The 24,118-nt window shown below is 50.6% G+C and overlaps 1 protein-coding gene across 3 annotated transcripts; it reads right to left on the bottom strand.

Moving 5' to 3' along the window:
- Positions 1-1,112: 1,112 nt before the first annotated feature.
- On the bottom strand, positions 1,113-15,129 carry SMNDC1 (survival motor neuron domain containing 1). 3 transcript variants are annotated; one of them, XM_077258053.1, is made up of 6 exons: positions 14,975-15,129; positions 11,212-11,331; positions 8,124-8,266; positions 7,506-7,667; positions 7,251-7,404; positions 1,113-2,596 (listed from the first exon to the last, which is right to left on the bottom strand). In XM_077258053.1, exons 2-6 carry the CDS (start codon positions 11,329-11,331, stop codon positions 2,459-2,461), a joined length of 717 nt encoding a protein of 238 aa, XP_077114168.1. In that variant the 5' UTR covers positions 14,975-15,129; the 3' UTR covers positions 1,113-2,458. The 3 variants fall into 3 exon arrangements, 2 of the variants coding, with proteins under 2 accessions (XP_077114168.1, XP_077114169.1); XM_077258054.1 differs by having other exon boundaries at positions 14,878-14,982; XR_013214406.1 differs by lacking the exon at positions 1,113-2,596 and adding an exon at positions 5,796-6,153 and having other exon boundaries at positions 6,605-7,404; positions 14,975-15,109.
- Between the last annotated feature and the right edge of the window lie 8,989 nt (positions 15,130-24,118).

The following is a 24,118-nucleotide window of genomic DNA, read 5'->3' as shown; positions in this document are numbered from 1 at the left end:
CGATTGGTTTCCAACTCGCCCGTTGGATGTGAGGTCACTGCTGGTCTCATTCTGGTCCATTCTGTGAATCAGACACGTTCAAGATTTTGAGAATGAGAAAAAGAAATAAAAAGGATACATGGTGCTTCAGATGCCAAACTAACAATTGTATGATGAAGCCTAATGCTGTATTACAGCGCCCGAATCACTGCAGCTTAGTGAAGAGTAATTCTCCTCTGCATTGTGGTCCAACTCTTCTTGGTGTGAGGGGCTCAGAAGCTCTGCAGCTGCATCCTCCCTCCTCCAGAGACTGAATCCCTGCAGCTGCATCCCCCTCCCCTCCTCCAGAGACGGAAGCTCTGCAGCTGTATCCCCCTCCTCCTCCAGCATAGACGGAAGCTCTGCAGCTGCATCCCCCCTCCCCTCCTCCAGATACTGAAGCTCTGCAGCTGCATCCCCCTCCCCTCCTCCAGAGACGGAAGCTCTGCAGCTGTATCCCCCTCCTCCTCCAGCATAGACGGAAGCTCTGCAGCTGCATCCCCCCTCCCCTCCTCCAGATACTGAAGCTCTGCAGCTGCATCCCCCTCCCCTCCTCCAGAGATGGAAGCTCAGCAGCCACATCCCCATCCAGCAGAGACAGAAGCTCTGCAGCCGCATCCCCCTCCCCTCCTCCAGACACAGAAGCCCTGCAGCTGTATCCCCCTTCCTCCTCAATAGACGGAAGCGCTGCAGCTGCATCTCCCTCCTCCTCAATAGACTGAAGCCATGCAGCTGCATCCCCCTCAACAGACTGAAGCCTTGCAGCTGCACCCCTCCTTCCTCCTCAATACACGGAAGCCCTGCAGCTGCATCCCCCTCCTCCTCAATAGACTGAAGCCCTGCAGCTGCATCTCCCCCTCCAGAGACAGAAGCTCTGCAGCTGCATACCCCCTCCCCTCCTCCAGAGACGGAAGCCCTGCAGCTGCATCTCCTCCTCCTCCAAATACTGAAGCCCTGCAGCTGAATACCCCCCTCTCAAGAATGAAGCCCTGCAGCTGCATCCCTCCCTCCTTCAGAGACTTAAGTCCTGCAGCTGCATCCTCCTCTTCCCCTTATACTATGTATTGTATTACATTACTTATAGATGGTAACCATCGTTTTGAAACGTTTTATTTTGGTAAAAAGTTACATACAAAACCAAAATTCACACTTGTTATACAAAATAAGTCACCATCCAGCACAGAAGAATAAACCATTTACCTGCTAAATAAGTGGTTGCTGCAGATGTGGCCTCGGTGGCGCCCCCTTCATGTCTCAGGAAGTGTTCGGCTGATACAAGGGGAGAGGAGGCTGCGTACTTGATGTGAAAAATCAATGCTGCATGTTGCCGGATGGGTGAGGGGGGATTAAACGGATGATGAGTTTGCCGCGTCCTGGTTTTTTGTCGAACATTTTGGAAACTGTACAAGGTTACAGAGGTACAAATGTCCTATTTACAAGAGAGAAGTTCGGGCCGATGACCTTGGGTATGTGGAGACCGCACACTCCACTACATATATACAAGGACGTATATACAGGACACGAGGGCTACCCCACTGTCTGAACGGTGACACGCACCATTCACTGACAGCAAGCAGAGACCATGAAAATGGCTAATTACAGAACCAAAACTGAACTAAAATATGTAACAAAATTGAAGAATATTTCATTATATATTTATTAAAGGGGTTGGACACTTTCTGGCCAATATTTCTTAAAAAAATAAAAAAAAAAAAAAACCCTAAAATTGGGCACAGAAAAACAATCATGAATATCGTCAATGCTTACCCCCCAGACCAGAGTTTGCGAATGCCCTACCAGGGACTTCTGATTTGGAGGCATCATGTGCAGGAATTCCAGATCACAAGAGGTGGAGAGGATGCCGGCAGCAGAAAGTAGGATGTTCACAGGGCTCTGGTCCAGGGGTCCCAGAATACAGACGTAGCACCTGGACCAGGGTCCTGCAAATCTAAAATGCACAGCAGGGGTAAGTGATGGGAAAGCTCACGATTGCTTATGACTGTGCACAATACAGGGTTTCATAGAAATTGGCCCTGAATGTGGTTAACCCCACTAAACTTGATTTACACAAGACTAAACAATCCCTCGAAGTCGCCGGCTGCGTGGTCTGCAGCACCGTGCGGATTGCATGGAAGTTTCTAGTCATCGCGGTCACGATTATTCCATCACAGATTCTCATTATTTCTAGGTCTACACCGGTGCAGCCTCTGGATCGGGTGCACGACCGAGGCTTCGTCCTCCTTATACACATCTCTGCATGGCCCCTTCAACCTCACCTGGTTCCACATAGACACCGAGAAGTCGACGGCCCGGTACCTGGGGTGGAGAGGCCTCCAGTAATGAAAGGAGAGTCGCGCTTTTCCTCAGACCACAACAAATAATTTAGTTTTAGAAAAATAGAACAATAAAAAGGAAGATGCTGGCCTAAGGGTCCGGGGCATTATTGGGGCATCAGATGCCGTACGTTGTATTTGGAGGTGTCTTGATACTGTGTCATTGGTTTGTCCGCGATGCCGCACGTGCCGACTCCAACCTTGCCGGTGACACTTTCAGGGGAGGCGAAAATACTTCTCTTCACCTAGAAAAGAAACGTACAACCCTTAAGACATTAAACTTTGTCACAGTGTCTATTCAGGACGCACAGATGCCTCCGATAGGCGAAGAATGGCCGACTTTCTGGTGGGATCAACAGCCGTCCCGCCGGCTACAGGCAATCAGAAACCACACGAGGTCACCGTCCTGCCTCCTGTCCTGGGTGCCCAAAATTCAGCTGCCTGACCTACAATGTATGGCCACACATTCACTGAAAGTGGCCCCTAACAGGAAGGTACACAGCCTTTTTTTTTTGAACCTTGAAGCTAAAATATTCTTTCCGAATCCCTTTTTATTTTCTTACTGTAGAGGTTTCCAGCAGCCACATGGACCATGGGAGCCTGTAGTCTGGAGAGGACTCAGTGACTCCTACTGGAGGGCTTTCTCGACATACTCTGTGGCCTGTGCTAAGGTGAGCTGTGACCGTCACCTAGTATCATGTATGGCAGAGCGCTGTGAGCATGCTCTATGGTCAGGACAAAGGAGAGAGGAGGAGGTGAGCTGTGACCATCACCTAGTATCATGTATGGCAGAGCGCTGTGAGCATACTCTATGGTCAGGACAAAGGAGAGAGGAGGAGGTGAGCTGTGACCATCACCTAGTATCATGTATGGCAGAGCGCTGTGAGCATGCTCTATGGTCAGGCACAAAGGAGAGGGGAGGGGGTGAGCTGTGACTGTCACATAGTATCATGTATGGCAGAGCGCTGTGAGCATGCTCTATGGTCAGGCACAAAGGAGAGGGGAGGGGGTGAGCTGTGACTGTCACCTAGTATCATGTATGGCAGAGCGCTGTGAGCATGCTCTATGGTCAGGACAAAGGAGAGAGGAGGAGGTGAGCTGTGACCATCACCTAGTATCATGTATGGCAGAGCGCTGTGAGCATACTCTATGGTCAGGACAAAGGAGAGAGGAGGAGGTGAGCTGTGACCATCACCTAGTATCATGTATGGCAGAGCGCTGTGAGCATGCTCTATGGTCAGGACAAAGGAGAGAGGAGGAGGTGAGCTGTGACCATCACCTAGTATCATGTATGGCAGAGCGCTGTGAGCATGCTCTATGGCCAGGACAAAGGAGAGGGGAGGAGGTGAGCTGTGACTGTCACATAGTATCATGTATGGCAGAGCGCTGTGAGCATGCTCTATGGTCAGGCACAAAGGAGAGGGGAGGGGGTGAGCTGTGACTGTCACCTAGTATCATGTATGGCAGAGTGCTGTGAGCATGCTCTATGGCCAGGACAGAGGGGAGGAGGTAAGCTGTGACTGTCACCTAGTATCATGTATGGCAGAGTGCTGTGAGCATGCTTTATGGCCAGGACAGAGGGGAGGAGGTAAGCTGTGACTGTCACCTAGTATCATGTATGGCAGAGTGCTCTGAGCATGCTCTATGGCCAGGACAAAAGAGAGGGGAGGAGGGGAGCTGTGACCGTCACCTAGTATCTTGTATGGCAGAGCGCTGTGAGCATGCTCTTTGGTATGTGTAGAAGAAGGGGAGGAGGGGAGCTATGACATCCCCTACTGCCTTGCGTGGGAGAGTGTTTGGGGCATGCCATATAATCTGTGTAGAGAAGAGGTGGAGGTATACTGTGATTGTCACCTATTGGCTTTATGGCAAAGAGTAGTGAGCAGGGAAGGGGAGGAAGCACACCATGACCTATGTAGGGATGGGAGGAGGTGAGCTATGACATCCCCTAATGTCTGGTTTGTGAGTGTTGAGGCCATGCTCTAACCTGTGCAGAGGTCATTGTGTATGGATGGGGAGGAGGTATACTGTGACCTGTGCAGGGAGCGGGAGGAGGTGAGCTAGGACATCACAAATAAGTGCATGATGGATCAGGATATATAAATATTATTGTTTTTTATTATCCTGCCTTTAATGACAAGGAGAAGACTGCTGAAAACAGATTTGACAACAGGTCGCCATCAGCTGCAACTAAAGTGTATAAAAGTAATTTACTACAAGTTGTGAAGCGGCTGCAGATATGGATTGTACAGGAGGGATGTAACCCCCCGGTCCAGTCACCGGATGTGAGTCAGTGTCGGCCGTCAGCAGACGAAGGAACCAGATCCATTAGCAGAACAAATGGTGAGCGCACATTTCAATCCCCGAGGGATTCACCCTGACATTCACAACTCCACCGCGGGGACATGATGTACGCAGCTATTACACTGTATACAAGGGGGGAAGAGGACCAATACCAGAGCTTAGGTCACGACAGCCCACAGAATGCAGCTACTCTATAAAGAGAGTTTTATAACAGATTAGTAGACGCTCCGGACTATTGGAAGCTTTTCTGAATCAATAAAACTGCAGACAAATTTTATACAGTAAGTAAAAAAAATAAAAATGAAGTGTTGCATCAAATATACAACATTGTGCAGATAAGTTGAAAGGTAATCCCAAAACTAAGCTCACATAAGATTATAAAAATTGTTAAATTACTTTGTTCTGCGTTGACCCCTCCAAAATCTTCCCTTTTACATCTTTTTATCCTTCATTGTTTAGCCCTCAGGACCCTGGATAACCTGTGTTCCTAATGGATGTTGGGTGGACGGGGTCGCATTTCTGTTTTCTGCCAGTATTTCCTATATTGCCTTCCAGGCTCGCTCTGTGTGCGCCTTTCCTCCCTCTATGCGCCACGTCACCAGTTTGACAGCTTTGTCCTTTAGCAGCTGGAAGTGTAACCCTAGCAATTTTCCTCAATCAGTCTGCTTCCCCCTCTGAGGAACTTACAGAAGATTTGTACACAGCTGCCACTCAGTCTCCTTCTCCCTCTGGCAGCCACACATTGACCACCACTTATTTCCCTGCAAATAATTATGCAATGCAGTCCAGAGCAGTGTGGAGATACAACACTTGCTGGCTCAGTCTTCATCTTTGTCGAGTACGGCAGAGGCTCCACTTCTGTCCAGACAAGCAAGGAGTCAGACATTTCTATAGACTATCCTGCAGTAATCAGAGTTATCACTATGCAGCGACCTGGCTGCGGGACGAGTGGCCCAGAGTGTGTCCACCATTTTATACAGCATGCTACTGGGGAAAAAAAAACATTTTAAAAGGGAAAATGCTCATCAGAAAATAACTTGTTTAAAATCAGGATTCTGAGTTAAATGTACATTTTTTTCCCCTAAACTATAGTCTCTATTATATTGGAAATCTTGCAGTTTTCACACTGGCTACTTTGGCTTTTCTTTTTTTTTTTTACACACATACCGCCTTTTATTTAGGGAAATAACACTTGTACGTTAACCACATGGGTCAGATCCCGACCCTAACATTTGTAATAAAGATCTGAAGTGCGTGTGCAAACTAGGAGGTGAGCTGTGATATCATCTATTGTGAATGGTGGATCCTGTGTTATCTACTGTATGTAGAGGTGTTATCAGTCATTGTACAGGAGGAGGAGGTAAGCTGTGACATCACCTATTGTGAATGGTGGATCCTGTGTTATCAGCTGTATATAGAGGTGCTATCAGTCATTGTACAGGAGGAGGAGGTGAGCTGTGACATCATCTATTGTGAATGGTGGATCCTGTGTTATCTACTGTATGTAGAGGTGTTATCAGTCATTGTACAGGAGGAGGAGGTAAGCTGTGACATCACCTATTGTGAATGGTGGATCCTGTGTTATCTACTGTATATAGAGGTGTTATCAGTCATTGCACAGGAGGAGGAGGTGAGCTGTGACATCACCTATTGTGAATGATGGATCCTGTGTTATCAGCTGTATATAGAGGTGCTATCAGTCATTGTACAGGAGGAGGAGGTGAGCTGTGACATCACCTATTGTGAATGGTGGATCCTGTGTTATCTACTGTATATAGAGGTGTTATCAGTCATTGTACAGGAGGAGGAGGTGAGCTGTGACATCACCTATTGTGTATGGTGGATCCTGTGTTATCTACTGTATATAGAGGTGTTATCAGTCATTGTACAGGAGGAGGAGGTGAGCTGTGACATCATCTATTGTGAATGGTGGATCCTGTGTTATCTACTGTATGTAGAGGTGTTATCAGTCATTGTACAGGAGGAGGAAGTGAGCTGTGACATCACCTATTGTGAATGATGGATCCTGTGTTATCTACTGTATATAGAGGTGTTATCAGTCATTGCACAGGAGGAGGAGGAGGTGAGCTGTGACATCATCTATTGTGAATGGTGGATCCTGTGTTATCTACTGTATGTAGAGGTGTTATCAGTCATTGCACAGGAGGAGGAGAGCGGTGACATCTTTTATTGTGAATGGTGGATCCTGTGTTATCTACTGTATATAGAGGTGTTATTAGTCATTGTACAGGAGGAGGAGGCGAGCCGTGACATCACCTATTGTGGCCAGGGTGAAATCCGCAAGATTACTAATTTTGGTTTAAAATATAGTGATATGGAAAAAAATATAAAATTATAATGTTTTTTAATTTTTGTTTTTCATTCCCTTAGAAAATCCCCTCTTAAGCAAAAGGTCATTTTCTGATGATTGTTTTGTTTTAAAGGGGTTGCCCAGTCATGATACTTATGACCTATCATTTAGAGATCATTAATAATCAGACCGGCTGGGGGGGGGTTCAGAAAGCCAGTAGTTACTAGATCTAGCGGCATTGCATGGCTCCATTGAATGTGTAGCGGCTGAGCACAACGCTTTACCTGTCCTTTCTTGTTCTTAGAATAGGCCTTGTTATTGAATTGCTGCCATTTCACTTTTTGATCCTCTCGTTCCTGCTCCAACTCCTTTACTCTCTGAGCCTTCTTCAATGCTTTCTTCTTTTTATATTCTCTCTGCTGGGCGATCATTTCTTTTCTGGAGGGAGGAGAACATAAGGTAAGGTACAGAGCAGCTGTGCACCCTCCGAATGGACATACTAGGCATTGACGAGGTGAGGGATGTGGAGAGGTACCCACTTAGACATCGGTAGGCTGCCGCTGTCTTCCTTCGCTTTTCTGCCTTCCTCTAAGGGCTTCAGGTTCAGCAGAGAAGTCACTTCTGCATTTCCGTAACCGAGGAAAGTAATGGCTGCCGTCCCATTCTCTTCGTCTATCTCCTCGATCTCGGCCTCGTACCATCTGTAAAGAGATCAGGGCTGTAAGCGTGTGAGTAATGGCTTGTATCACAGCACGATGCTAACATCACACAGCGCAATCAGTCTGGACACAATCTGTTGGTGCACTGAGCCGACGTGGTGCGAGCACATCGGCATAGGAGGTTATAATCTGCAGTGGAATATGGCCGCCACGACCAAGCAATTAGCTGCAAATCTACCAACATTTTTGTGTTCAGTAAAAACATTTACAAAAACACACATTTATAAAATATGTAGGTCCCCCTCGATAAGGCTTTCTGGCCTGACCACATTTCGCAGTAGCTGCAGTCTTTGTGGAGGGCGTAATGTGAAAACTTCATGTCTACAGACGGCACATATCCCTCCTGGTTTTAGCATTTAGGCAGTGTAGTATCTTGGGGTCCATAGCCCCCCTTACCATCACATGGTAAATGTAAACAAGTTCTCGCCGGTCACTTACTGTCCATCCTCTGTCCACACGGACATACATCTGTCCCCCACCTTCCAGGTGAGGCTGTCGCTGGCCGATGTGATGTCATCAGAGCTATCTGGGGCTTCTGAAGGTTGGGATGACAGGAGATCTTTGGTCAACTCGATGACTTCCTGAAAAGGAAAAATAAAGAGGGAATATTGTGTGCAGTTCTGCAGTATTCCTCCATTCTTACATGTGCACACTACAAGACCGGCAGATTTTATACAGGACCACCGACAGGAAATATAGACCTAGTAGATGAGCGCACAATGCAGTCGGCACAGTCAGAGAAGGACATGGCTGCCACAGACAAGGAACGCAAGCCGGGGAGCACGTCCGCTGACCAGCAGCTTTCTTTTGCAACTTACAGTAAGAGCAGCTTTGTGGTGGATGCAACCAGCCCTAGGCGTACGGCGCACACGGTATACAACGTGCGCTTCCATCTGACGCAAGGAAGGACACTGCCGGCCCATCACAGCAGACAGACATCTCACACCAGGGTGCAATGTGGAGCCGTGCATAAGGCGCTAAAAGCTACAGGGGCCTGTACCATCTGCTGTTAGAGAGAAGTGCTGGGACGTGCCGTCACGTAACCTCAGTTAGTCGCGCCAACGTACTTACACTATTAGGCTTCTTTTACACTTGTCGTGTTTTTGAGGCCACAATAGATTTCTATGGGGCTACAAAAACGGGCTGTAAAAATTCGTCGGCGCGCCGTACCGTAGGCTACCTGCTCGATATTTTTCACGGCTAACGGACACGGCCCCAGTGAAATCAATGGGGCCGCAAAAACAACGGAAGCTTGCCCAGTGTGTTGATTTTGCGGTACACCGTGAAGACCGTAACTGCGGAACGCCGTATTTTTACTAGGACACTCCCATGTAATTCCTGTTTATCACTTCAAAGGCCTGTAGAGACACGAGATGGACATATTCCAAACCAGAAAAACCGAGATTTTTTTGAGGCCAGTTTTTGCGGCAGACCGTGAAAATTACGGCAATTCGGCCCGCAAAAAACACGGCAAGTGTAAAAAGAAGCCTTAGTCGCGTGGGGCCCATGTGATCCGAGCTTTCATATTGAAAAGTAAACAACAAACAGGTATATTAACCCCTTAGTGACAGAGCCAATTTGGTACTTAAAAGGCCACTGTCACCCCCTCCAGCCATTATAAACTAAAAGAGCCACCTTGTGCAGCAGTAATGCTGCAGTCTAACAAGGTGGCTCTTTTAGTTTTTTATTCAGTTATTCCCTCAATAAAGCGTTTTAAAATTTGTACAAAATAACCTGTCCTTAGACCTGGAGGCGGTCCGAAGCTTCCTCTGTGAATCTCCCAACGGCCGTCACTCTTCTCTTCTGGGGATGTGGTCGCCGCCCCCTTCGCGCTGTTTCTTCTTAACTCAGGCGCCTGCGCTGTGCGTGCCTGCCTGTGACAGGCGCAGTCTTCATTGTCCGTCATAGGTCAGACGCAGGGTGCCTGACTGCGCCTGTGCGGGCAGTGCGGCCACCCTGTTGCTGAATCCCCGCCCCGCACTGTGTTATTCATTATGCACAGTGCGGGGCTGGGGTTCCTGGGCATGTGCACTGCGCTGTTCAGGCGCTCCCCCAGCTCCCCCGCCTTCCAGCGTTGCCGTAATATACAGGTTTCATTGCCAGCGTTTGGAATGAAGCAGCCGCAAATAACGCTGGAAAGCGGGGGAGCGTCTGAGCTGGGGGAGCGTCTGAACAGCGCAGTGCGCATGCCCAGGAACCCCAGCCCCGCACTGTGCATAATGAATAACACAGTGCGGGGCGGGGATTCAGCAACAGGGTGGCCGCACGGCCGGCACAGGCGCAGTCAGGCACCCTGCGTCTGAGCTGTGACTGACAATGAAGACTGCGCCTGTCACAGGCAGGCACGCACAGCGCAGGCGCCGGATTTAAGAAGAAACAGCGCGAAGGGGGCGGCGACCACATCCCCAGAAGAGAAGAGTGACGGCCGTTGGGAGATTCACAGAGGAGGCTTTGGACCGCCTCCAGGTCTAAGGACAGGTTGTTAGGGCAAATTTTAAAACGCTTTATTGAGGGAATAACGGAATCAAAAACTAAAAGAGCCACCTTGTTAGACTGCAGCATTACTGCTGCACAAGGTGGCTCTTTTAGTTTATAACGGCTGGAGGGGGTGACAGTGGCCCTTTAATGACCAGCCAAGTTTTACAATTCTGACCACTGTCACTTTCTGAAGTTAGAAATCTGGAACGCTTCAATGGATTCCACTGATTCTGAAAATGATTTCTCATGACATTGTACTTCATGTAAGTGGTAAAATTTCTTCGATACGACTTGCATTTATTTATGAAAAAAATGGAAATTTGGCCAAAATGTTGAAAATTTAGCAATTTTCAAACTTAATTTTTGTGCCCTTAAATCAGAGAGTCCCACGTGTCAACTTTACATCAGCACAATTTTGGAAACAAATTTTTTTTGTCAGGAAATTATAAGGGTTAAAAGTTGACCAACGATTTCTCATTTTTCCAACAAAATTTGCAAAACCATTTTTTTTTTTTTTTTTTTTTTTAGGGACCACCTTACATTTGAAGTGACAACTGTAACAGAAAATACCCAAAAGTGACACCTTTCTAAAAACTGCACCACTCAAGGTGCTCAAAATCACATTCAATCACATTTTTAATCTTCACAAGGGTATCAGGAGAAAATGGCCTACAAAATTTGTTGTGCAATTTCTACTGAGTACGCCGATACCCCCGTATGTGGGGGAAAACCACTGATTGGGCGCATAGCAGAGCTCAGAAGGGAGGGAGCACCGTTTGACTTTTTGAACACAAAATTGGCTGGAATGAATGATGTCGTGTTTGGAGACCCCCTGATGTACCTAAATGGTAGAACCCCCCCCCAAATTCTAACTCCAACCCTATTCCACCATTCCTCGCAGAATACATTGCACCTCCCTAGAGGGGATGACGCCACCCTGGGTTGTGCCTCCCTGACCTTCCGCACTCCCACAGTCGATGGTGTCAGTGGCAGGAATCAGCGGTCGGTCGCACATGTGCACGTCCTGTCCTCCCATTACTCATCTCACCTGTAAATCCTTCTTCAGCTTCAGTAAATCTTCATTCTCTCCATTGGCAGATAACGCAGACTCCACCTGCTGCAATTGAGCTTTATAGCCTGCAAGCTGCTTTGCAAGTTCCTCTGCCATCTGCAATAGAAGTCAGGACAGTCCGGGAGTCATCACATCACTGAGCCGCAGCTACATTACATCAACTGCTTTATTTCACCAGCTCCCCTGCAGGCCAATGTGTCTCCACGGTAACTAATAATCACAGTGTTGTTATTGTGCAGCATTGTATCTATCCCTAGCTTTATACCAACACAAGGGGAAGAAAAAAAAAGAAAGAAAAGGAATGTGGGGGGCACACCTCTCCCGAGGGGTAATGTAGGGGGCACACACACCTCTCCCGAGGGGTAATGTGGGGGGGTCGCACACACTTCTCCCGAGGGGTAATATAGGGGGGGTTGCGCACACACCTCTCCCGAGGGGTAATGTGGGGGGCGCACACACCTCTCCCGAGGGGTAATGTGGGGGGCGCACACACCTCTCCCGAGGGGTAATGTGGGGGGCGCACACACCTCTCCCGAGGGGTAATGTAGGGGGCACACACACCTCTCCCGAGGGGTAATGTAGGGGGCACACACCTCTCCCGAGGGGTAATGTAGGGGGCGCACACACCTCTCCCGAGGGGTAATGTAGGGGGCGCACACACCTCTCCCGAGGGGTAATGTGGGGGGCGCACACACCTCTCCCGAGGGGTAATGTGGGGGACGCACACACCTCTCCCGAGGGGTAATGTGGGGGGCGCACACACCTCTCCCGAGGGGTAATGTGGGGGGCGCACACACCTCTCCCGAGGGGTAATGTGGGGGGCGCACACACCTCTCCCGAGGGGTAATGTGGGGGGCGCACACACCTCTCCCGAGGGGTAATGTGGGGGGCGCACACACCTCTCCCGAGGGGTAATGTGGGGGGCGCACACACTTCTCCCGAGGGGTAATGTGGGGGGCGCACACACCTCTCCCGAGGGGTAATGTGGGGGGCGCACACACCTCTCCCAAGGGGTAATGTGGGGGGCGCACACACCTCTCCCGAGGGGTAATGTGGGGGGCGCACACACCTCTCCCGAGGGGTAATGTGGGGGGCGCACACACCTCTCCCGAGGGGTAATGTGGGGGGCGCACACACCTCTCCCGAGGGGTAATGTGGGGGGCGCACACACCTCTCCCGAGGGGTAATGTGGGGGGCGCACACACCTCTCCCGAGGGGTAATGTGGGGGGTGCACACTTCTATCCTGAGGGGTAATGTGGGGGCGCACACACCTCTCCCGAGGGGTAATGTGGGGGGCGCACACACCTCTCCCGAGGGGTAATGTGGGGGGGCGCACACATCTCTCCCGAGGGGTAATGTGGGGGGCGCACACACCTCTCCCGAGGGGTAATGTGGGGGGTGCACACTTCTATCCTGAGGGGTAATGTGGGGGCGCACACACCTCTCCCGAGGGGTAATGTGGGGGGCGCACACACCTCTCCCGAGGGGTAATGTGGGGGGCGCACACACCTCTCCTGAGGGGTAATGTGGGGGGCGCACACACCTCTCCCGAGGGGTAATGTGGGGGGCGCACACACCTCTCCCGAGGGGTAATGTAGGGGGCACACACACCTCTCCCGAGGGGTAATGTAGGGGGCACACACCTCTCCCGAGGGGTAATGTAGGGGGCGCACACACCTCTCCCGAGGGGTAATGTAGGGGGCGCACACACCTCTCCCGAGGGGTAATGTGGGGGGCGCACACACCTCTCCCGAGGGGTAATGTGGGGGGCGCACACACCTCTCCCGAGGGGTAATGTGGGGGGCGCACACACCTCTCCCGAGGGGTAATGTGGGGGGCGCACACACCTCTCCCGAGGGGTAATGTGGGGGGCGCACACACTTCTCCCGAGGGGTAATGTGGGGGGCGCACACACCTCTCCCGAGGGGTAATGTGGGGGGCGCACACACCTCTCCCGAGGGGTAATGTGGGGGGCGCACACACCTCTCCCGAGGGGTAATGTGGGGGGCGCACACACCTCTCCCGAGGGGTAATGTGGGGGGCGCACACACCTCTCCCGAGGGGTAATGTGGGGGGCGCACACACCTCTCCCGAGGGGTAATGTGGGGGGCGCACACACCTCTCCCGAGGGGTAATGTGGGGGGCGCACACACCTCTCCCGAGGGGTAATGTGGGGGGTGCACACTTCTATCCTGAGGGGTAATGTGGGGGCGCACACACCTCTCCCGAGGGGTAATGTGGGGGGCGCACACACCTCTCCCGAGGGGTAATGTGGGGGGGCGCACACATCTCTCCCGAGGGGTAATGTGGGGGGCGCACACACCTCTCCCGAGGGGTAATGTGAGGGGTGCACACTTCTATCCTGAGGGGTAATGTGGGGGCGCACACACCTCTCCCGAGGGGTAATGTGGGGGGCGCACACCTCTCCCGAGGGGTAATGTGGGGGGCGCACACACCTCTCCTGAGGGGTAATGTGGGGGGCGCACACACCTCTCCCGAGGGGTAATGTGGGGGGCGCACACACCTCTCCCGAGGGGTAATGTGGGGGGCGCACACACCTCTCCCGAGGGGTAATGTGGGGGGCGCACACACCTCTCCCGAGGGGTAATGTGGGGGGCGCACACACCTCTCCCGAGGGGTAATTTGGGGGGGGCACACACCTCTCCCGAGGGGTAATGTGGGGGGCGCACACACCTCTCCCGAGGGGTAATGTGGGGGGTGCACACTTCTATCCTGAGGGGTAATGTGGGGGGCGCACACACCTCTCCCGAGGGGTAATGTGGGGGGCGCACACACCTCTCCTGAGGGGTAATGTGGGGGGCGCACACACCTCTCCTGAGGGGTAATGTGGGGGGCGCACACACCTCTCCCGAGGGGTAATGTAGGGGGCGCACACACCTCTCCCGAGGGGTAATGTGGGGGGCGCACACACCTCTCCTCAGGGGTAATGTGGGGGGCGCACACACCTCTCCTCAGGGGTAATGTGGGGGGCGCACACACCTCTCCCGAGGGGTAATGTGGGGGGCGCACACACCTCTCCTGAGGGGTAATGTGGGGGGCGCACACACCTCTCCTGAGGGGTAATGTGGGGGGTGCACACTTCTATCCCGAGGGGTAATGTGGGGGCGCACACACCTCTCCTGAGGGGTAATGTGGGGGGCGCACACTTCTATCCCGAGGGGTAATGTGGGGGGCGCACACACCTCTCCTGAGGGGTAATGTGGGGGGTGCACACTTCTATCCCGAGGGGTAATGTGGGGGCGCACACACCTCTCCTGAGGGGTAATGTGGGGGGTGCACACTTCTATCCCGAGGGGTAATGTGGGGGGCGCACACACCTCTCCTGAGGGGTAATGTGGGGGGCGCACACTTCTATCCTGAGGGGTAATGTGGGGGCGCACACACCTCTCCTGAGGGGTAATGGGGGTCGCACACACCTCTCCTGAGGGGTAATGTGGGGGGCAGAGACCCTTGTGCTGATTTGTCTTTATGGCGATGTTGTGGACGGGCAGACACGTGCTCCGTGCATTATACACGAGTGGGGAGCACAATTACACGGAAACACTATTGTGGCGGCCTCAGGCCTGGACCGGGGGAGGGGGCGGAAGTTTCCGCGGAGGAGCCGGCACCGTCCTACTTGCCCTGGACGCCTCTCCTCCACCTCCGGCCACATCAGCGCCCTCTCCCTCGGCCGCTCCCCGCCAGCAGTCCCGGCCCTCCGCTCCCGGCGTCACTCACCGTCTCCGCTCCTTTCACCGCGGCTTCTTCTCGCGAGATTTTGAGTTCGCGCGAGAAGACACAGGACGTGAGGTCGCGCTGCCAGCGTCACGTGGTATGGAGAGCGGTTGACATGGTGACGCGTGCTGGTCTCAATGTGGCGGCTGCGCAGACGTGAGCACACGTGACCCCGCGGTGACAGAAGAACGTGTGGACGCGCGTTGACCTGAGCACACGACGGAGCCGCTCCAGGAAGAAGCCGGGGGTATTACACTGCTCGTTCACACGCTGCTTTTTTTCCCTCACATTTTTCACAGGAAAAAACCTGTTGTTAGGGTACGTTCCCACGGTCAGTAAACACTGTGGGTTGGACGCTGCGTACATCCACAGCGTCCAGATGTTACAGCATCCACAGACGCCCATAGCTCACCCGAGGAGCCGGACATGTGGCGCGTCTTTCCAGACTGCAGCATGGCTATTTATCTTCCGGAGACGGAGCCTCTGCAGGGTAAATGTATTGTATGCGGTGATTCCTCACGGCTCAGTGACCACAGAGGATTCACCTGCGCTCCGTAGCCGGCAGCGGACGTGTGCTGCCTCCTGAGCGCTGCCGATTCCTCACCGTGGCACGTGCGCGTAGGATCAGTAGAGTGGAGGTGATTTCTGACCTCGGCATTCGCAGCTTATTGTTTTCCTTGCTGAACCATCAGTTTCTTTCATATCCACACTGTTGATTTTTTCAGCAGTTTTCTCACCGTGAGGACTTCACACAGCGGCAGGAAAATCTACAGCTAAAAGCAAAAAAAAAAAAAATTGGGACTTTTTTCAAAAAGTTTTGAATCTACTTTGAAGAATTTGGTGCAAAAAAAAAAAAAAGTCAAATAAAACGAACTAAAAATAAAAGATGTAAACGACGAATCGGCCCAAAGGTTCAGAGAAGCGCAGTGATGACGTGCAGAGGCTCAAGATCTGCTCCAAAATAAGAGACGAATTGGGGAAAATACTTCTGGAGCCTCTTCTGCTTGTCTCCCATGGGTGTAAGATGTCAGGTGCACAGATCCTCAGGCGGTGTTCACACAAGGCCTCTTTGCATCATCTTTCCTCAAAAAATGAAGCTGCAGAAATGCCTCATACAGCAGTGCCGAGTCCGCGCCATACAGTGAGTGCAGAGATGCCTCATACAGCAGAGATGAGTCCGCGCCATACAGTGAGTGCAGAGATGCCTCATACAGCAGTGCCGAGTCCGCGCCATACAGTGAGTGCAGAGATGCCTCATACAGCAGTGCCGAGTCCGCGCCATACAGTGAGTGCAGAGATGCCTCATACAGCAGTGCCGAGTCCGCGCCATACACTGAGTGCAGAGATGCCTCATACAGCAGTGCCGAGTCCGCGCCATACAGTGAGTGCAGAGATGCCTCATACAGCAGAGATGAGTCCACGCCATACAGTGAGTGCAGAGATGCCTCATACAGCAGTGCCGAGTCCGCGCCATACAGTGAGTGCAGAGATGCCTCATACAGCAGAGATGAGTCCACGCCATACAGTGAGTGCAGAGATGCCTCATACAGCAGAGATGAGTCCACGCCATACAGTGAGTGCAGAGATGCCTCATACAGCAGTGCCGAGTCCGCACCATACAGTGAGTGCAGAGATGCCTCATACAGCAGTGCCGAGTCCGCGCCATACAGTGAGTGCAGAGATGCCTCATACAGCAGTGCCGAGTCCACCCCATACAGTGAGTGCAGAGATGTCATCAATAACCACTAGTGACTCGGTGCCATTGGAAGCCATGCATGTCCGCACCATCACACCGCCTCCACCATGTGATACAGAGTATAATGTCCGTGGTAGTGGAACCACTGTGGCGTGGCTCGAGGAGAGCCTGGAGGGGCATGACTAGTCGAACACCTGACTCGGCGAACTAGCTAGCTCTTCACTAGAGCCCCTGATGTTGGGGTTAGACTTGGCTCCCAGTGAACGCCAGGTGCTACTCCAAGGCAGACCGTGGACATACGGCAGCTGACCCCCAAAAGAGCAGGAAGATGGAATGGCCAAGAATGGATGTACTTGGCAAGTACAGGCAGGCTCGGCAGGAATGCTGAAAGACAAGACAGGTATGGCTGGTATACAGAGTGGCACGGCAGGTGCGACAGGCACGCTGGAAGGCACAAGCAGGAACGAGCAGAGCAAGCGAGTACATTCAGGTACTAGTGGGAATTAGCAGGTACTAAGCACAGTGCCCGGGAGATCTGTGAGCCATGCACAGACCCCGGGCAGCAGCAGAAAATGCAGGATGGAGGCTATGGCTGTGAGTAAGTCGGCGTCCCTGATGGGGAAGGGAGGAAGCATGCAGGGACGTCGGCGCTACAGTAACCCCCTTTACGCCCCTTTTCTCAAAGCCCGCAAGAAATCTCTCCAGGAGAAGAGCGGCTTGAATGTTCTCTCTGTGTTCCCACAACCTGTCTCCAGGACTGAACTGTCAGAGGTAGCAGACACAGGAAATGGAATATTGGGGTGTTGATCGTACAACACGAAAAACGGGGATTTGGCTGAGGATTCACTCGTATGGTTGTTTGACAATTTGGCCCAATTACTGATATGACCATTGACAAAGTGCTGCAGATAGTTTGTCAGGATCTGGTTTACCTGTTCTACCTGGCCATTGGATTGCTGGTGGTAGGCTGAAGAGAAGTCCAAGTGACATTTAGTAGTTTGATGGTAGCCCTCCAGAAGCGAGATGTAAAATTGACGCCTCTATCAGAGACAATATGGAGAGGTAACCCATGGGGGCAGAAAATATGTTGGATGAACTTCCCGGCAAGCAAAGGAGCAGACTGGGCACCAGAAAGTGGAGTAAAATCTTAGAGAAGCAATCCACAACTACCCAGATGATGGTGCACTTGGACAATACTGGAAGATCGGTAATAAAGTCCATCGCAATATGCTGCCATGGAGTAGATGATACGGATGAGAAAAAGGAGATGTGTTCCTTTTTAAAAAAAAAAAAAATAGAAAATGCTTCTTAAAAACATGGCAATGGCAAAGTTCACATGGCAAGATATAGTCAGTTACGTGTTTCAAATGCTCGAGGCATCCTTTCTCAAACTGCTTGATAAAGGACACCTCGATGGTTTGAAACACGTAACAATATCTTGCCATGTGAACTTTGCCATGTTTTTTTTAAGAAGCATTTTCTAATAAATGGATTCGAAGAAGCTGGAACACATCTCCTTTTTCTCATCAGTAGTACACGTGTGACCGCACGAGCTCCGTGCTTCAGCAAGCCGTATGCTGCTGTGGGTGAGCTGGTTCATTCTTTTTTCATAGCAGAAGGTACCGACAATGGAGGTAACTGGCCAATCGGAAGCTATTTCGGAGCCTTATTCTGGGCACAGGAGGGACAGGCTGAGACAAAGTCTGCAATATCCTTGTGCATTGATAGCCACCAATAATGCCATACAAAAAGAAGAGCTGTTTTCTTGTGTCCGGCATGACCAGCTAATTTAGACAAGTGACCCCAGTGAAGCACCCACTCTGTGTCCCATTCAGAGAAGAAGGTTTTTCCAGATGGGACCTGAGACAAATCCAGCTGGGCGACAGTAAGCATCTTGGAGGGTTCAATGATGCCCTGAGGCTCCTCCCGGTCAGAAGACAGGACCTGGAAAGCGGGTCCACGTTGATGTTCTTGTCTGTCGGATGGAAGTGGAGAACAAAATCAAAGCAGGCGAGGAACTAAGACCACCTGTCTTGACGGGGATTTAGGCACTGTGCAGACTGCAGGTAGGCCAAGTTTTTGTGGTCTGTATAGATAATTACTGGATGAACCGCCCCTTCAAGTAGAGAGCGCCATTCCTCCAGTTCCAGTTTTATCACCAACATTTCTCGATCGCCTTTTGAGTAATTGCGTTCTGAAGCAGAGAAGGCTTTAGAAAAGAAACTGCAAGTTACCATACGGGCGGAAGGAGGTTTCTAGGTGAGAAGGAGGCATCCACCTCGAGTAAGAATTGCTTGTTGTCCTGTCATTGCAGCACTGGAGCAGTGGTGAAGACCTGTTTTAAGGAGACAATGGCTTTTTCAGCCTCCGGAGTTCACACCCTGGGATTAGCTCCCTTGCGGGTCAGGACAGAGATTGGAGTGGTCTAGGATGAGAAATGCGTAAACTGGTGATAGTAATTAGTGATTCCAAGTAAGCGCTGTATTACCTTTGGACCGTCAGGGCAAGGTCCATCTTTAGCCCCATCTCAGAAATGATGCACCCAAGGAACAGAAGAGAGGCTTGCTCGAACACACATTTTTCAAATTTGACGTACAAACGATTCTTCCTCAGTCTCTGCAGAACCTGGCAAACATCCCTCCTGTGTGTGGGTAGATCGGGAGAGAACACTAATAATGTCGTCCAGGTAGACCACCACACATGAATAGAGAAGGTCCCAGAAGATGGCGTTCACCAGTTCTCGGAAGACTGCTGGGGCATTACAGAGCCCAAATGGAATTATGCAATATTCATAATGCCTATCCTGAGTGTTAAAGGCAGTCTTCCATTCATCCCCCTGGCGTATTTGAATCAGGTTGTATGCCCCCCGAATGTCAAGTTTAGTAAAGACTCTGGAACTTTTCAGACGATCAAATAGCTCTGATATGAATGGTACATGATATTTTTTGACCGTTATCTGATTGAGACCCTTATAGGCTATACAGAGATGAAGTGAGCCGTCCTTTTTCTTTACAAAGAAGAATCCTGCTCCAGCCGGGGAGGAAGACTTCCAGATAAATCCCATGGCTACGTTCTCTTTGACATATTCGGACATGGCTCGGGTCTCAGCCTGGGACAGAGGGTAGATACAGCCTCACGGATTAGAAAAGCCAGGAAGGAGGTCTGTAGGGCAATCGTATGGCCTGTGTGGTGGTAGTGTCTCCACCTCCTTTTTATCGAAAACATCCGCATAAGCTCAATAAAAGGGAGGCAAGCCAGGTAAATTAAATGGAGTAGCCAGAAGTTAGGCAGGACGAATGGAAACAAAGCACCTCTTGTGAAAGGCGTGGCCCCAACGGAGTACTTCTCCAGATCTCCAATCTAAGGCTCATGTTTTCGTAGGTATGGTAGGTCCAGGAGCAGGGTATGGCACACACCCGATAGTACATAAAGAGAGACTGAAGTTCCGCAGGCTCAGAAACTAATAGAATGGCCTCGGATAAAGGTTTCTCATTCACAGAGGATACCACCAACAGATTCTGTAGATGTTGAATGGGTATCTGATACCTCTCCTCCACGGTCTGATTAATTAAAATTCCTGCGGAATCAAAGTCCAGATAGGCCGATTCAACAAAACGGATGTTGCCAAAGGAAACGGCTACTGACAGAGTCAGCAGAGGAGAGGAGTAGTCCTCGCACAGGGTAGCCTCTCCAACAGACCCTAGGCTCTGGAGTTTCCTGTTTTTTGAGGGCAGGTGGTTCACCTCCTTGGAGCGCTCTTGAAACCTGATGTTCATCCGAGTGGACAGGGACACCAGGTCGTCCAGCGAGGTGGGTATATCACCACCCGCCAGCTCGTCCTTGATTCTCCTGAAAAGGCCCTCCCAGAAGACGGCCACCAGGGCCTCACTGTTCCAGGTGAGCTCAGGAGAGGGTTCTGGCCCACTGTGAGATTTCCCTGGCACAATCTGAGGATGAAGGATGCTGCTGAGAAGATGTGACCAGGCTCATCAAATACCTTGTGGAAGGCCTCAAGAACTAACTGGAGATTGGAAACTAGAGGATCCCTCTCCCATAGAGGATTGAACAACGCCATAGCTTTGTCAGTAAGATAGGACATGATGAATGCCACTTTGGCCCTGTCCAAAGCAAACTAATGTGCTAAGAGTTCAAAGTGTAGCGTGGTTTGGTTGATGAACCCATGGCATAAAGTAGGGTCATCATAACGTGGTGGAGCCGACAGATATGGTCCAGAACCAGGAACATATTTAATAGACTGGTGAGTCACAACTAAGGTTACCACAGCTTGAACCGGAGCAGGTGCCAGCATGGTCAAGCAGGTGGTCACTGTCTGCATAAATTAGATTTCATTCTGGTCTTTCTGGCGGACGACTTCCTTTTACAAATTGGAGATGGAGGAAAATTAAGAGCTAGTAGATTCCATGGCCTGAGCAAACTGTAACATCCGTGGTAGTGGAACCACTGGGTCACAATCCGAGGAGAACCTGGAGGGCGTGACTAGGTGAACACCTGACTCTTTGCTAGAGCCCCTCGGACACACGGCAGCTGACCCCCAAAGAACAGAAGATGGAATGGCCAAAAATGGATGGACTTACCAAGCACAGGCAGGCATAGCAGGAATACTGGAAGACGACAAAACAGGTGCAGGCAGGTACAGCTGGTATACAGATTAGCACGCCTGGTATGCAGGCTGGCACAGCAGGTACGGCTGATATACAGACTGGCACAACAGGTGCAGTCAGGTACGCTGGTATACTGACTGGCACGGCAGGTGCAGGCAGATATTAGTGGGAATTAGCAGGTACTTGGGTGTACACACAGACAGGGGACCTGAGAACTAGCAAGTGTGCAGACTGACTGAACACATTGCTCGGGCACCTCCCATCAGGTGAAGGTGCCTTAAATAAGTGTCTCCCATGGCTGTGGACACTTTAGAATGGCAGGTGCTGTCCCTTTATGGAGGGAGCGCACCCTAACAATAGTGCCTGGGGATCTGTGAGCCATGCACAGACCCAGGGCAGCAGAAGGAGGAGCAGGAAGTGCGGAATGTAGGCTGTAGTGGTGGGTGAGTCTGTGTCCCTGACAGGGAAATGAGGAAGCCTGCAGGGACGCCAGCGCTACACAGAGGATGTTCCGAGGTTCAGGAACCACTCCAAACTTTCCAAGCTTCTTCCCATTATTCTGGTACAGGTTGATCTTAGTTTTGCTTTTCCAGAACTGAGCGACTTCTTCAGATGTTTCTTGGTAGAGTCTAATCTGGCCTTTCTATTCTCCGACTGATTAATGGTTTGCACCTTGTGGTGAACTCTGTTGTGAATTTGCTTTTTGCTCCCTCTAGTGGTTACTAGTTTTTTGACTCTGGTTTTTCTGTCATTCCTTTTATCCGCACCTGGGTCGTTAGTTAGGGGTGTTGCTATATAAGCTCCCTGGACCTTCAGTTCAATGCCTGGCAACGTAGTTATCAGAGCTAGTCTGCTGTGCTCTTGTCTACTGATCCTGTTCCAGTTATATCAGCTAAGTCTGCCTTTTGCTTTTTGCTATTTGTTTTGGTTTTGTATTTTTGTCCAGCTTGTTCCAAATCTATATCCTGACCTTTGCTGGAAGCTCTAGGGGGCTGGTGTTCTCCCCCCGGACCGTTAGACGGTTCGGGGGTTCTTGAATTTCCAGTGTGGATTTTGATAGGGTTTTTGTTGACCATATAAGTTACCTTTCTTTATTCTGCTATCAGTAAGCGGGCCTCTCTGTGCTAAACCTGGTTCATTTCTGTGTTTGTCATTTCCTTTTACCTCACCGTCATTATTTGTGGGGGGCTTCTATCCAGCTTTGGGGTCCCCTTCTCTGGAGGCAAGAAAGGTCTTTGTTTTCCTCTACTAGGGGTAGCTAGATTCTCCGGCTGGCGCGTGTCATCTAGAATCAACGTAGGAATGATCCCCGGCTACTTCTAGTGTTGGCGTTAGGAGTAGATATATGGTCAACCCAGTTACCACTGCCCTATGAGCTGGATTTTTGTATTCTGCAGACTTCCACGTTCCTCTGAGACCCTCGCCATTGGGGTCATAACAGAACTCTCTGTATTTGCTCTCATGAAGTCTTAGACTTAGATCCTGAGACACTGACTTCCTGAAGAGTCTTCCTCACTTGGGTGGATGTTGTGAAGGGGTTTTTCTTCCCCCATGGAAAGGATTCTGCGATCATCCACCACTGTTGTCTTCCTGGAACATTCAGGTCTTTTTCAGTTCCCAAGATTACCAGTGCGCTCCTTTGCTTGCAAAATGCACTGAACTGTAGATTTGCCTGCTCCTAACATTTCTCTGAAGGATTTCTTCTCTCATTTCAGCCTAATGATGGTCTGTTTCTCTTCCATGGAGAGCTCCTCTGATCGCATGTTGTGGGTTCACAGCAACAGCTTCCAAATGCCGCACCTGGAATCAGCTCCAGACCTTTTACCTGCTTAATTATTGGTGGATTAATGAGGGAGACACCCATGCAGTCCATTACAGAGCTTTTGAGATAATTGTCCAATTACCTTTGGTCCCTTAAAAAAAGAGGCAGCCCCATATTAAAGAGCTAAAATTCCTAAACTCTTCCTCCAATTAGGATGTGAATCCCTCAGATTACAGCTGAGAGTTGGCAGTTTAAGCCCGGATTTATTATGTAACTGGATCTGGAATATGTTTTGGTAAATGGCTAAAATGTCAAAACTTGTGTCACTGTATATAAAGATGCACTTGAAGGCAAATAACTCCCCCATACAAAGGACATTGTACCAAACTGAGTGACTCCCACAAATGTGCATTACGTCCATTGTGAGAAGAGTGTAATACTAACGGCTCTTCCTGCTGTAATCCCGCACCCTGTGATACAGAAGTCGCTCATGTAACCGAATGCCTTGTGAACTCGATAATCTGCCATCGGTCGTATTCTGGTTCCGCTATGTAGCGATGTCGATCTGGGCACCACATTTGCAAGACTTGGAGGTCTGCACGGCCTCGCTGCTTATAGATATACGGGTCCCTATACATGAATGTAGGCTCCAGAGCTTCACAGTCGCCACCATAGTAGTCTGGACTTAGTAGTTTGTAGTGCGGACACTAGAGGGCAGCGCACACTGAAAAAGCGACATTACCGGCTACACAATGTTTATATATAGGGTCATGTACCGGAGAGAAGACTCTCACCCCACAAGTGATTGTGGGCAACTGCAAGATGTCAATATTTAAAATAGAACCAAATATTTACTTATTTCTTTTACAGAAATATCTCATTATTTGACGGCATCGTTAACCTCTGCAAGTCTGAGATCTACTCACTGTCTACCTATCACCAGACTGACCCTGGCACCTGCAGCCCTCATATCACTCGGGTAGATGGGTTACACCCCTCTCCTGAAATACTCTGTGTTGCTGGGGACCCTGCACCTCCAGCCATGGCATACTCAATCTGTACCCTCC

The sequence above is a fragment of the Ranitomeya variabilis genome, chromosome 4, assembly GCF_051348905.1.
Source record: "Ranitomeya variabilis isolate aRanVar5 chromosome 4, aRanVar5.hap1, whole genome shotgun sequence".
In the NCBI taxonomy this organism is placed as follows: Eukaryota; Metazoa; Chordata; class Amphibia; order Anura; family Dendrobatidae; genus Ranitomeya; species Ranitomeya variabilis.
The sequence above is the reverse complement of the archived record's forward strand: the minus strand, read 5'-3'. Positions and strand labels throughout refer to the sequence as shown.

What these genes read in the sequence shown, in the direction of transcription:
- SMNDC1 (XM_077258053.1), bottom strand. Translation starts at nt 11,331, where the DNA reads ATGGCAGAGGAACTTGCAAAGCAGCTTGCAGGCTATAAAGCTCAATTG. An exon ending in AGCTGAAGAAGGATTTACAG is followed by an intron (nt 8,267 to 11,211) that starts GTGAGATGAGTA and finishes TTTCCTTTTCAG; the next exon opens with GAAGTCATCGAGTTGACCAA. An exon ending in GTGTGGACAGAGGATGGACA is followed by an intron (nt 7,668 to 8,123) that starts GTAAGTGACCGG and finishes ATCTCTTTACAG; the next exon opens with ATGGTACGAGGCCGAGATCG.